The 14,194-nt window shown below is 45.2% G+C and overlaps 1 protein-coding gene across 5 annotated transcripts in view; it reads right to left on the bottom strand.

Annotated features, from left to right (window-relative positions):
* Positions 1 to 6,057: 6,057 nt before the first annotated feature.
* ETS1 (ETS proto-oncogene 1, transcription factor) overlaps positions 6,058 to 14,194 on the bottom strand; it is a 73,374-nt gene continuing 65,237 nt past the window's right edge. For all 5 annotated transcript variants that reach the window (XM_004379335.2, XM_023734071.1, XM_023734067.1 and 2 more), the window contains 2 exons: positions 10,482 to 10,600; positions 6,058 to 9,561 (listed from right to left, as the gene is read on the bottom strand). In XM_004379335.2, the coding sequence (XP_004379392.1) occupies positions 9,346 to 9,561; positions 10,482 to 10,600 (335 nt within the window). In that variant the 3' untranslated portion in view covers positions 6,058 to 9,345. The remainder of the gene's footprint in view (positions 9,562 to 10,481; positions 10,601 to 14,194) is intronic.

Here is a 14,194-nt window from a genome sequence, read left to right as displayed (position 1 = left end):
TCCTTAATATGATCTCAGACAAGTCACCTAAACCTTCTTACCTTTAAATCCTTCATCTATACAGTGAGCGATTGGACTTTCTCTCTAAGGTCCTTTGCAGCTGTACACTCCATACTTGGATTATATTATGGTCGAGGCTGTCAGGGTCATCTTTGCACAGTGCCCAAAGTCCCTGGCCCTAGCCAGCGACGCACCACCCATCCACACCAGTCACCCAGTCCTGTCCATTCCATCTCCCAAAGAGCTTGCTGATCTGCCCACTTGTCTCCATCTCCACTGCTTCTTCTCCTGTAGGTATCTCTTCTGAACAAATGAAACAGTTTTCCAACTGGTCTCCCTGCCCCCTCCCTTGTTCTCTCTCTCTCTCTTTCAATTCTGAAAGTTTTATTGTGGTGAAATATATGTAGCAAAAGAAGTGACATTAACTACGTTTACCATGTGGTACAACCATCATCACTATCCATTTTTCAAATTTTTATCCCCCTTAACAAAAACTATGTGCCACTTAAGCAATACTCCCTCATGTCCCCTCCCGCATGCCCCAGGTAACCACTAAGGAACTTTGGTCTCTATGCATTTGCCTATTCTGGATATTTCTGGGATCATATAATATTTGCCTGACATTTCATTTAGCATAATGTTTCCAAATTCATTCATGTTGCAGCATGTACTGGAGCTTCTTTCTCTCTGTGACTAATATTCCATTGTATTTATGTACTCTCTTTTGATTAATTCTCTACAGCCAGATGATTTTTCTAAGCACAGATCAGATCATGTGATTTCACCTGTTGGAAGATCCTTAGTGGTTTCGCGTTACTTTTAAGATGGCCTACAAGGCTGAAGGATTTCCTCCTCATCCTTTCTCTCCTCACCTCTCACCACTGCTCCTTTACATCCTGTGCTCTGGCTCCACAAAACTGCCCCAGCTCCTCTGTCAGCCTGTTCAGCCTCTCATCTCTAGGCCTTGCACATGCTTTCCCCTCCATCCAGACCCCTTTCCTACCCTTAACCAAGCAAACTGCTACTCACCTTTGGGACAGAAATTCCACCAAGTTAGGTCTTCCTCTTGGGTGCCAGACCATATCCTTAGTACACTGGATGGTAATTCTCCATTCACGTGTCTATAACCCTTATTTTACTAAAAGCAGAGTAAAGGAAAAGCTTGTGTTTACCTTGTTCATCACGGTTTCCTTAGCACTTAGCCCAAAGCCAATCACATAGCAAGTGCCCAATGAATGTTTGTCATCTGAATAAATGTGTTTGGTGGGGTCATTATGTAGGACCCTTTCTAGCTGTAATATCCTACAGTCCCATGAACTGAGATTACACAGATCCTCCATTGTAAGATCTAACTAAGAGATATAACACCTCCCCCCACCCCCCAGATCTCTCTTTCTTTACTCCCATTGCTAATCCAAACGTTAGCATTGAACAGATCCTTGGAGTCCATCAGGACTAATAGAAATAATTATCATAGTCAATACTGAATCAACTAAGGCCAGCTTTAAACCAGCATATGTTGCTCAGATATTGGATGAGATTCAATAGAGTATAAAAACAGGTGCTAGAGCTGGGATGACATGGGGAGCATGAAATCTACATTCTAGCACCAGTACTGTCACTGATGGTATGACTTTGGGCAAGTCATTTGTCCTTTCTACACCTCAAGCTCACAATTGGTTGGACTAGATCATTTTTAAGGCTCCATTTGACTCTAAAATTTAGAATTCTAGAATTCTGGTGTTTCTTCTTCCTCTCATTATCTTGTAGGGCATGATTTGTTTTAATTAAGGAAACCATATAAAATATTGTGGAGTGAAAGGCATTGCTGTGAATAATTAGGCCAGAACAATGGGTGGATACTGGAATTGTCCCAGGCAAACTAGAAGGTGTTGTCACCCTTGCTTGAATTCAGTCTTTGGTGGTTGGGCTTCAGGTTTTTGGTTGGGATGTATAGTCACTGGAGAGAGGTTTCTTGGAATTTGTGGTCACGGGTCTGTTCTGGGATTTCAAGGAGGCTGCACTCACGGGTACCTAGAGTAGCTAACATACGCGACCACTGGGCAGGTGGCACTCCTGACTCCCCTACCTGCTCCTGGACAAGAAACCTGAGCCCAGAGTTAATGACACCTCTCAACCACACTTTGCTGAGTCCACACTCCCACCATCATCATGAAAACTTGACTATGGAGAAAGCAGATACCTGAATGAAATATCTGTTACTCCCCAAACACTGGTCATTGTCTCTGTCATCACGCTTATCCTTCCTCTAACATGTACACAACATGCCAGATCAAAGGTGCCCTTGGCTATACTATACCTTATCAACTTTCCCATTCCCGTGGAAGCCAAAGCAAATGGGACAAAATTGGCCCACCTGAGAAGTAGACTGATAAACAGAACTCTCCAATTCAATCACTCTTACTAGAGTTTTGAGCTTGCCTTAGATCTGTAAGGCCAATGACTAGTTCTTATGCACACTACACAATTACTAAAGCCTTTTTGAAGTTCACAGTCCCATCTTGACTTCTAAAGTTTAGAATATTTAGAATGCCTCAAAAAGCCAATCCCAGGTCAAAGCCAATAGTTGCCTTTAATTTTCCAGGCTCATGAAGACAATTGTCACCTCTTCAGCTATCTTTGGACACACTATTTCCGGGCACACATGGAAGGCAGCCTTTGAAAAGGTGTTGGAAGAGTCATAGGTGAAATTTTTCCTCAACGTCCCAGCCCATTTCTCTGGCCAATACATTTTACATGGTTTGCCTGTGAAAAGGTTAATAATAGCCTGCTACTGCCCGGGGCCAATGACTCAGGCTGTCGGTGTGGAGTGGACAGGGAGAAGGTAGTGGCTATCTCTTGACCCTCAGTAATTCCCACAAGTGGCTGCTGAAAGCTCCTTGCTCCCTCTCCATCCTATCGCGTGGAGTGACCAGAGCTGACTTGACATCAAAGTCCTGTAAAACTGCTATGGCTGAGAGCACTCAAGCCTGAATGACAGGGGCGAGAGATTAGGGAAAGAACTGTAAATTCTAAAAGGGCCTTGGGAATTGTGTCTGTCATGAGACCTGGTCATTGTTGATTTCCTAGTGTTGCTACGGGGAGATCACCACTATCATTACTTGGACGTCAGTACATTGAGGTCTATCTGGCAATCTAATGAAACTGGCTTTCCCAGGACAGAAATATTTGCCAGGGAAATGGAAAAAGGGAAAGGGGCTGGGACACGGAGGAAAACAGGAATGGCAATGACCGAGGGGCAGAGAGGTCAGAGCTACCTTACCACCTAGGCCAGGGTTCTGAATTCTCAGTGTTTTTTTCCTCAACTTGGAGCCTTTCAAAATTTTTGACCAATGGTTCAATATCTGCTTTTATCAGACCCGTTACATCTCTCCTCTTTCCACGAGGTGCTGGGCAAGTGCTCCTCTTCTCCTGTTATAGTTCTTAGGTGAGGATTCTCATGGTCTGGAGGGGTTCCAAAGAGCAGTGAACAACTAGTAGCATGCTAGGTCAATACGGCCACACCTTAATGGTAAGGGGCGGGTCCTTAAGCCAGCTACTGGGAGGGCCAAGCATCCGTATATCTCAGCTAGAGAAGGGCCTCTCTATAATTAGAACCACATCACAAACCACCTTCCACAGCACGCACTGGGGAAAAGCAGAAGTTGGAAAAGTTTGTGGAAGTGTAAAGGCTTCCTTGCTGAAAGGCTTTTCCCTTGTCCCATACTTGGTGTATGAAGCATACCTCTTAGTTACCAGGGCTGTGGCTCCCGTGGATGGTGAGCCATCGCCCAGCATCTTCAAAGAAGGCCTTTAGAGGTCTTCAGCAGTAATGTGGAGTAATGGAAAGAACAAGGGCTTAGACATCAGATGGCTCTGATGAACCTGAGGACTTCTTGTACTCTCTTCCACTGTAGGTTCTAGAATAAAATCAGCTTTATGCCAAGTAAGCATGGGATATAGATACATATCTATACAGGGGTCACAAACTCAAACTCTACAGGGGCTAGGTCCGAATGTAAAGTTGACCTAATAGACAAAATAGGAGATTCATGCTCACCTAGAGGCGGCAGCTTCCATTCAGTGTCTGCGGGTGGTTGTCATCAAGAAATACCAGAATTCAAAGACCATCCCATAACCCTACTGCAATTCATTACTCACTCAAGCTGCACAGGTAGTTTTCCACACTGTAAGGGGGAAACTAAACATCTCTATGACATGTGGGCAGTCTACAGTCTGCCTGTGAGTTATCTGTAGTGTACGTTGTCTGCCTCGTTTTACCCAAATCACAATTCCTTTCCCTTTTAGCCTAAAATAGTTACATTTTATTATACTGGGAGGCTCTGTTGCTCAGTTTTGGTTTCTGTCTTTGCTTGGGTGCTATGGTTGGCTCCACAGCCATAGCAATGGAAGCCAGACTAGACTTGGCCAAGTCCCTTATCCCACAACCTCCCTAAGCCTGTCAAATCCATAGATTTTGATCACTAACTTCTTTTTGAAGGACTCCTCTTTCCCTTGTCTCCTTCCTATCCTCACCCTACCCCATCCCCTCATCCTGCAGTGTTTTAGAAGATGCTTTCTCCCCTGAACCCCTAGCACCACAGCTTTATGGGGGTGTCAGTAGTGTGATGATGAGATAACCAGAGCTCCTTTGCCTGAGTGTCCCCCATCTAAAATTCGAGCCCCTGGTTTGAGAAACAGAGGCCTCAGCTGACCTCCTTCAAGCTTATCTTGTGTCTTTTAAGCTGGTCAGCGTTAAACCAGATACTTTGAGGGATAACAGCAGCTTGGCACTGAAGGAAAACTCTCTGACCATATCCTTGACCAACCAGCAACCCATTCTCTGTGCACTGCTAATTCAGAGGGAGAATAGCTCAGATGTGGCCTCAGGTTGGCTCAGGAGCAGTGGTTCCGCCCAGGTTTATGGCTGAAAACTAAAAAAAGGACCTCAGGCAATTTTCCCAGTCTCCCAGTGAGTGGTGGTGGCTCGACTGGGATTTAGGGCCAAGAGCCTTCCTTGCTGCCAGCCCAGCTCCCTAACCACTAGACCACATGGTCCATGTTTAACGTATGCTCAGCAAACCTCAAGTTCCAGGCCTGAAGAAACAGATTTTCCAAAAACAGAGCTCTCTTTGTGAACAATTCAGCAAAAATTCTCTTTCCAGCTGTGAGTTGGGATTCATGTTGCAAACGTCGGTGTTAATTGAAAACATCCACCTTCTACGGTTTCAACAAGAAGAATAAAGCACTACGCAGGATGCGTTCCGAAACATCCCTTTCCAAAGCACTTAAAATAGGAGTTCATGACATGGGCTGCCGAGGGTACTGATAGATACTCTCACCCTCAGTATTCACATGCAAGTGTTGGGGTCAACAAGATAGATGCAATGGGCCCAAAGCGGCAGGAGCAACCTTAACATCAGGAGGAACGACAAGAGTATTGCTCCTAGTCCTGTGTGTCCATTAATAGATGTTTAACTTTGTGCTAAGATCAGGAAGTGGACCTGGTTAAAATCAAATGTTTATCTGTTGAGTCATGGAAAATGTTCTTCACGTGGCTCTAAGTCCTTCAGACATGAATCAAATGCGCTATGACGAGGCCATAGATGCGACACAAAGAATGGCAGCGTGCATTGAGTAACTGGGATGCTGGCTGACTTCCCTCTGCTCCTACTACAGTTTTCACTTCACTGGGAAATCTTCCTCTAAGATGGTCCTGAGTTAGTGAGGTCAGAAAGAGTGAACCACATTCCTTCTTGTGCTTGTCTCTGTTGGTAAATTTGCCTTGCTTTAATACATGACCCAGACAGGAAAGAACCAAGCCAAACCCACATCATTATGAATGAATTTCTTTGTTTTTAATCTCACGCAGTTTAAAATACAATATGAAATCAGACTACAGTATATAAAAAACTCTCCAGCAAAATGATGTGCCAGCATCAGCTACTAAAATAAACAAACAAAAAACGCCCCCATAAGAAAATTTTTTTGCATTTAAAAAAAAAAACAAGACACTTACATCGCTACATCTCTAAGCTACCTCAGTTCTGATTTTTAAAAGCACCTGCTTTTCCTTTTTTTATCTTGCTGTTAAATTTTCAGCTTTTAAAAAATATAAATTATATGAAAATACAAGTTGGAAAATAGTCAAACATAATATAACATCTTTTTCACCCCTATACTTCTCAGCTTAAAAAAAAAAAAGTACTCTTTAAAAAAGTTCAATAACTGAGGCAGTATTCCTGAAAGAGATAATTACCATTTTAATATATATATTTTATATATGTATATGTATACATATATTCATTGTTCCTTGAAACGTCTTTGGAATGTAGGTAAGAGCTGAACAAATTTATATAGACCCCAACAGAGAAAGCAGCATGCACAGCATACTAGAAGAGAGGAGGTGTATTTTTCGCCATGAAGGTTAGGCAGGTTAATGCTCTACAACCCAGAGTGTTCCATCTCCAAAGTGAGGATAAGCCATCTGATCTCTGAATGCTACTTCCAATCCCCAGAGCCCCAAATCAGGGCTATCCAGCGGAAAGTCCCTCCCCTGGATGGAGACGGGAACAAAAGTGATTCTGAACCCCAAAGCCAAAACCGACATCAGTAAGGCATCTCCAGGAAGTAAGGGTTCCACCCAGTTCAACCAGATTTGCTCATCCTTCCTCTGAAGTTAACATGTGTTTTGAAAATGCACAAATGCAACAATTCTGCTACATTTCCAGTGTATAAACCACCCACCACTCTTCCTGCTATGGTCTCTGGCCTTTAGACAGAGAGGAAAAAAGCATCTGGCCAGATCAACAAAGCTGTCTTAACTACTACGCTATCTACGAATACTGCAAATGGTGGACCTAGAGAGAAAGCGAATCTTAAAACACAAGTGGGATCAGGAGCACTAGGAGGCACTTTCTTATCTCTTATCTGCTATGGAGTTGCCCGAGTCAGACATACTAACAGAAGGGGAGTTTTCAGCATCAATTTAAGAGGAAAGGTTGACGGGTTGAGAAAGTGATTTTACGCCTGGTTGCCAACAGCAAGCAATGCTCTATGCCTGACCATGGCACTACTCTTGCCCATTACTGAAATGTGAAAAGGCTAAACTAGGAAACACAGGTATTATCTCAGCTGCAGGTCTGCGTATCTGCAAACACACATACACAGACACACAGACACACACCCCCTTTTACCAGTGCCCAGTGAAGATCACATAATCACAGAGAAAACAATGTTGTCCAAACGATTCCACCTAACGCTCCCTGAGCAGCTCCTAAAACACTTCGAGAGCTTTATTAAGGCACCCGCATCAGAAAGGAGATCAAAACAGACAGCGGAAATCATTCCGCCTTTGCTTTTCCTATTACTGCTAGGACACTCAGGAATCACGCAGCCATGCTCCTGATAACTGTCTGCAAGAGGACCGGGGAGGAAACCATCAACATTCTTGAAGATATGCTAGAAAGTAGTTAGCAACTCAGTTGCTCAGCTAAAGCTCAAAAAGGGCTAGCCCTGAGCAGCCCATCTTAAATGCTTCTTCACCTCTCTCGTGGAGGCTTGCAAAGCCTTCCTGCTTCCATCATGCTATTAATCAGGTATCTCTATGGTGGGTTGGATTCTAATCGTATTAGGCACTTCTCAATAATGAGATGCCGAGATGCTGGTGTCTCCCAAAATAATCCAATTTCAGATCATCCCTCACAAACCAGCTGACCGGCTCAGTTGATTACGCTTAAACTTTGGGGGTACTGAAAACATACTCAAATGTCATGGACCACCTTATTTTCTTCACTCCAGTTCCTTTCCTTGTGTTTCCTTTACCTTCAAGCCATTCCTGTATTGCAAGTATTATTCTTTTTACTTCCCCTGTGTCAGGATAACAGATCCCGGCACCAGGCCCTAAGGTCATCTGTACTGTTCACTCGGCATACACAATCTCACTTAACCTTCTAAAGCTCAACTATCTTAAACTCTTCAAATGAAGAGGCAGTCAAATCACATTTTACTTATATGCTCTCTTAACTCCTGCTGCTTCTTCTAAAACCCAGCAAGTCTAAATGGCCTTATCAGAGACGCTTCAATGCATGGCAAGTCTGCAGTTACTCACCAATCAGAAAGCTGTGCACTTCTCTCTACTGAACAACAGAAGGGAGTGGGGGGAAGCAACAGATGGGGCACACTGGACCAAGACGAAAGGGAGAAAGCGTGAGTGTGAGTTTGGAACTACCTGCATTCTGGACTTACTCCTTAAGACCTGAGAGCTAATGCTCATGCACACAGCTTTTCTTCCAAGTCAGATACGTTACAGGCATTCCTTCGATTTCCTTCCCACCACTTCCAACAGCGCTCCTACATGCACTGTAGTCCAGAATCAGGCTGCAAAATACATTCAGTTCAAAGACTTAATGCCTCTCAGCTCAACATTAAGTCCAAACCCCGAGGATCCGCTAATGATAAACAAGTAAAGCGGTGTGCTGATCATTTTTTTTTAAATTATAGATGAAATTCCCATGCACAGTGCCCTTAGACTCAAATCAGCCTTAGTTCTTCCTTCATATACAGGTCTCACAGGAACTGGGGATCCCCCATCTCAGTGACAGGGTTTGGCTTTTCCAGTGGGGTCTATATAAACAGTTTTCTTTCACTGTGACAGAATCCTCAGCCGGCAAATAAACACAAACGTGCATGATACCGCAATACTGAGACCACCTTAGAGCTTAAGACGATTTTTAAGAAAAAAATACTGGCACAAAATTTAATAAAATAAATTTTAACACAAAAACAATTTTGGCCCCTCCCAGTGAAGTCCATTTTTGTTTCAAAAGCAAAATGAAGGTAAATAGTTCTGGGTTGGTTTGTGCATCCCCCAAACAAACTGTTTTATCCAGCCTCCCCTTTTTTACCCTCCCGACCTAAAAACAAAAGCAAATTAATTGCCTTTCAACAGCCTCACAACTTCCAGAGTATCGATTTCTTTTGCTAATGGGTCCATAGCACAAGACACATTTTTTCATGGACTACTTTAAAAAGTGATAGGACAGGTTAATCTTTTCCTCCCTTAAGCCTGATTCTTCAGGCTTCCAAGAGGACCCTTCTCTTTCTCAATCTCTCCTGAAAATTTGCTCCAGAACTTCTTGTCCCACCCAACCCAAAAGTCCTGGTTTTCCTTTTCCATCCATGCACACTGATTATAGCTGCAATTCACTTAGCTCCCACCCCTGAATGTAAAAAAATGACTTCTGGAAAATTAAAAATAGAATAACACTTAAAAATCAAGAGTCCGACTGCACAGTTGTTCTGTGAAATGTCCTGACACAGTGTCCCTGGCTGCGGCTGTGTCCGTCACTCATCAGCGTCGGGTTTGACGTCCAGCATGGTGTGCAGCTCCTCAGGCGTGTACCCCAGCAGGCTCTGCAGGTCGCACACGAAGCGGTACACATAGCGCTTCCCCGCCGTCTTGTGGATGATGTTCTTGTCGTAATAGTAGCGCAAACCACGGCTCAGTTTCTCATAATTCATCTTAGGCTTGTTTTTCCTCTTTCCCCATCTCCTGGCCACCTGAGATAAAAACAAATGAATAAACTAAATTCCATTAAAAAGGAGGAGGGAATAAAAAGTCTGCAGCATAACTCGAGTACGTGTGTTTCTATGCATACGCCCATTCGTGGTGACCCATGACATAGGATGGTTAAAGCGTCATGTATTTCTGACCTATCTTGTAGGAATTCTATGTTTCAAGCATTGGGCAAGGATGGTGATCAAGCTGGTTCTTGAAGCTGATGGAAATGCAGTGACCCTGGACTTCTATGTAATGAGGATAAAGTGTTTGATTTTGAAAAACAAGAAAGCAACCATACAGACTCTCCTTTTCCCCCACATTATGGGTTGAATGTCCTTGCCCTGGAGGCACCAACTCTAACGTGAGGGAGTAGAACCTGACTTGCAGCCACACCTGCTTTTCCTTGACAGGAAGCAATGCGTCTGTCCTGAGGCAAAACTACTTCTCCTGTCTGTCAGAACAGAGATGGTGCCTCTCTGGTTCACTATTGTTTATCGTTAAAATTGGGCATGGCACAGAGCAACCACTCAATAAGCATTTGTGGAATGAAGGAAGGAATTAGTCAACAAATGGTGCCAACCTCCCAAGGCCTCTTGAACTGTCTGGCCCTTGTATATTCACAGAGACACAGGACTGGGAAGAGGCAGCAACTCCTAATTAGCAGGAGCCTACTGGGTGCCAGGCACTTCCCATGCAGTTAATCTTGGAAAGCAAACGGCTGACGTAGCTACTATCTCTATTTTCCGAGAGGACACCAAGGCTCATGCAGGTTATATAACTTGCTTAAGGTCACACAAGTAGCAAGTGGCAGAGCTGGGGTTCAAATCCCAGAGAATGTCATTCAGGCCCCCACAGCCCCTTCCCAGGGTTTTCTCTCACCCTCTCTCAACCCAGTCCTCACAAGTCACTCCTTTCTTACCTCATCTGGGTCAGAAAGCTTGAATTCCCAGCCGTCTCCTGTCCAGCTGATAAAAGACTGGCAGGATTTATCAGTGAGTAATTCCAGAAGAAACTGCCACAGCTGGATTGGTCCACTGCCTGGAAGCACAAGCGAGTGTGAATCATTACACCAGATGCCTGGCAACTAATCTAATTGAGCCGCACACCCTCTCCCCTCACCACTCAGTCCACCTAGCCGGGGAAGCTGAAGGCTGTCGCAGGAGACGCTACAAGCTTGAACAGATAGAGAGGTGAAGCACTTCTTAACTCTCCCTCCCCCTAAAAAAGTGTTCAAGACAATAGATCAATTGCCTTGTTTTGACTGACTTATGGGTCAATTTCTACTGCTAAGTAAAATCTAGAGAAATATATTGAGTCTATCCTCTGAGATATTCTAAGGCAACACAGCCTTTTGAGCTTTCAGAAACCAAGTCATTATTTTTGCCTGAAGAAGTCAGAAAGGTGTTTCCTAATGAATGTCTTTGCGAGTTCCCAGCAGAAGCCAACGCGGCTAAGCACGCCTTTACAGTAGGGAGCCTTGGCCCTGGTCTGCAAGGGAGGAGCATCACCATCCCCTCCGCAAGTCTCCTCACAAGCAATCAGAAGCTGGATGTGCTTTCAGCTATAACACTCCTCCCCGCACCCTTCCCAGACCACTTACAGGCAAACGCCCAAATGAAGAAAGGAAAGTATCATCGCTATTTGAAGAATTAACTTGCCACCCACGAAATTCTCAGGGGTTAAATGAGGACTGTCTCAGAAATTCTTCAGGGACAAAGTATATTCCAACTTACACACACACGTACATGCGTAACACCTACTCTTCTCTTGTTTTCGCCATTAATTCCCCCAAGATCTGAGCTCTAGAAGCCTAGTATATGCTGGCAGTCAATTTATCTATGATAAAGATTTATGCCACACAGATTTCCTTGTAGGGTAACTTTCTATTCAGAACTGATATTGCCACCAGTGATTCCTATCAATTTGTGGGTGTGGCTGAAGAGACAAATTATCTCAAACAATCCGGGCAGAGCAGGACAGTCCTGGCAAAGACCTATCCCACTGGTGCAGAAGGTGCTCAGAAGAGCAATGTGACTTTGCTCCAAGACACAGTAAGTGGCGGTGCTGTGCCTAGCACCCTGGTCTTCAGGCCCCCAGCCCTGGGGCTACCTCCACCAACACCACAGGAGGCAGCAGCTGCTACTGACCTGCATTATCATCCCCCAGTCCAAGGAGGCTGGCCTTCAGAAACAACTTCTTAATGGTGGTTTCCAGCACTCCTTAGCAAGCCTCAAGCTAAATATGGGAAAAGTGGCATCCGCACCTCATCATGCTAAGAATGCATCTTTAGCAGTTTAAATCCATCTTGCAAGAAATACCTTACGCAAATTCTAGAATAGAACGATTCTGAGAATATCGACAAAATAAACCAACATCTGGAGAAGCAGCCCAGAGGGCAACACTGGTAAAGTCTTACCCTTCCCTGTTTCTACTCCAGGTGAAAAACCATTCCCTGTCCAGCTCAGACACATCTGTAGGTTTCCAGGAAGTCCAGCCAAGTCATCCGATGACTGATTCCTGCCCGGCTCACAATACTAAACACGACGTTCTATGAGGAGCCCCCCGAGAAGCTGACCCAGTGGGCAGAAGGAGGTTAAGAAAGCAAATCTGTCTGAAGAAATGCCTGGGTGTTTCTGGTGGTAAATAAGAACAATGAGGAAGAAGAGGAGGAGAAGGAAATGAAGTCGATGCAAGAGACCTTGTGATGTAACCGGTTTTCTTGTGACATAACCAGGTTCACGATGACTACGACATCCAACGGGACCCCTGAAGAGAGACACGCAAACAAAACCCAACTACACAAAGGAGCCCTGTGCCCCGCAACTAAGCTAAGTCCCTGTGTCTGGATTAAACTCCCTGAAGATGAGAGAGAGAGGTTGCCTGAAGACCCCCGGCAGAGAAGAATACCAGCGGGAGCTATGATTTCTGTGTATCTACTATAACCTGACACCGTCACCAGCTCACCTACTCCTCACATACCTCTGTGGGGGAGACGCTACTGCAGAACATCTATTAGTGGACGCCAGGGCTAGGAACGGTACTCTTGTTGCTCCTCCTGAAGCTAAGGTTGCTCTCGGCCACTCTGGGCCCATTGCGTCTATCTCGTTGACCCCGACACTTGCGTAAGAAATCTGGGAGCGATAGCATCTATCAGAACTCTCGGCAGCCCGCGTCCTGAAATTATAAGCGCTCTGCAGAGGGGTGCTCATGAACACATCCTGCGTAGCGCTTTATTCTTGTTGTTGAAACTGTAGAAAACTTCCCACTTGGCTGCAGTGATCCAAGGGATCAAAGGATCTGACTGGAGAAGAACACTCTTCCCCTCTTCTTGCTGGCCTATCAGCGGTTCTCTGACCCTCTGCTGCTCGGGATGGTGCTGTCCCCTAGTCCCAGGCCTACTTCCACAGTGATATTCCAGGCCATTCAACCATGTTCCCTCATACTTGCTGTTAGGTTATGTTATTTCATTATTTCTCCCTCAAACTATTTAACTTAAAACCTCTCTCATACTATTGATCTTCAAATCCCTTTGGGGAGAAGGGGGCTAATTACACCAAACTGAGGAATGGGACGGAAGGATGGGGAAAGGACCAAGTAGAGCCTCGAGCACATCTCCAATTCCTGAAGATCAAAAAACCAAACCAAACCAGCCGCCATCAAGTCAACTTCAACTCACGGCAACCTCACGTGTGTCAAAGTAGAAATATGCTCCATAGGATTTTCATATCTGTGCCCTTTTGGAAGCAGATCACAGGTCTTTCTTCTGAGATGCCTCTGGGTGGGTTCGAACCGCCAACCTTTTGGTTAACCATTTGTGCCACCCAAGGACTCTGAGTTCCTGGAGAGGAAGGTTCGAAAGACTACACCACAGTTTCCTGCCCTTAAGACTCGGCAGCCATAAAGTAGAGAAGACGTGAATTCATGTAATCGGCACCAGCTCACAGAGGAAGAAACCTCAGACAGAGTTTTTCCTGTCAGTGCCATTCCCAAACTGAAACTTCAGAGTCGCAGGCTTCATCCGTCTGCTCCAGCCCTCTTTCTGTGTATCTCTCACCCCACGTCTGTGTATGTGGCTGAGGAGGCAGGAGGCAGGGTGAGCAAGTCCCTGTCTATGGGTTTTTATTTTTTTTTCACTATAAGTTTTCCTGTGTTCAAAAGGATCTTACAAATGTTAAATCCGGGAAGCTGGCACCTGGGCTTAGGTGCTGTGCTCTCTACTGTTTTTTCTATATACGCCCAAGGAAGAGGGTGGGTCAACAGGAAAATCAGACGCGTAAAGGAAGCTTGTGGACTTGAACGGGGAGAAATGTCTCTGGATAGCTCCAGAACAAGGAAGTAAAAGGCGTGGGGCTGTCAGCTCAAGCCCCTCTCCCCCAGTTCCTGCAGAGAAGGAATCCCCTCAGCCCGCCCAGGGCTGATCAGCCACTCAGTGTCTCCCCCGGGGGTGCTGGGAGCCACTGCTGGCCCTGCAGCTCTGTCGAAGGAGCAGACGCGAGACTTCTCCAGAGGTTCCTCTCTACCATCCTGTCACTGAGTCCTCAACAGCCCTTGCTACACGGAGAGGAAGGACCAGGACTACTCCCCCAGGCAGCGACACAGGGAGGAAGGACCAGGACTACTCCCCCAGGCAGC

This window comes from Trichechus manatus, unplaced genomic scaffold (genome assembly GCF_000243295.1).
Source record: "Trichechus manatus latirostris isolate Lorelei unplaced genomic scaffold, TriManLat1.0 scaffold00064, whole genome shotgun sequence".
NCBI classification, from domain to species: domain Eukaryota; kingdom Metazoa; phylum Chordata; class Mammalia; order Sirenia; family Trichechidae; genus Trichechus; species Trichechus manatus.
The sequence above is the reverse complement of the archived record's forward strand: the minus strand, read 5'-3'. Positions and strand labels throughout refer to the sequence as shown.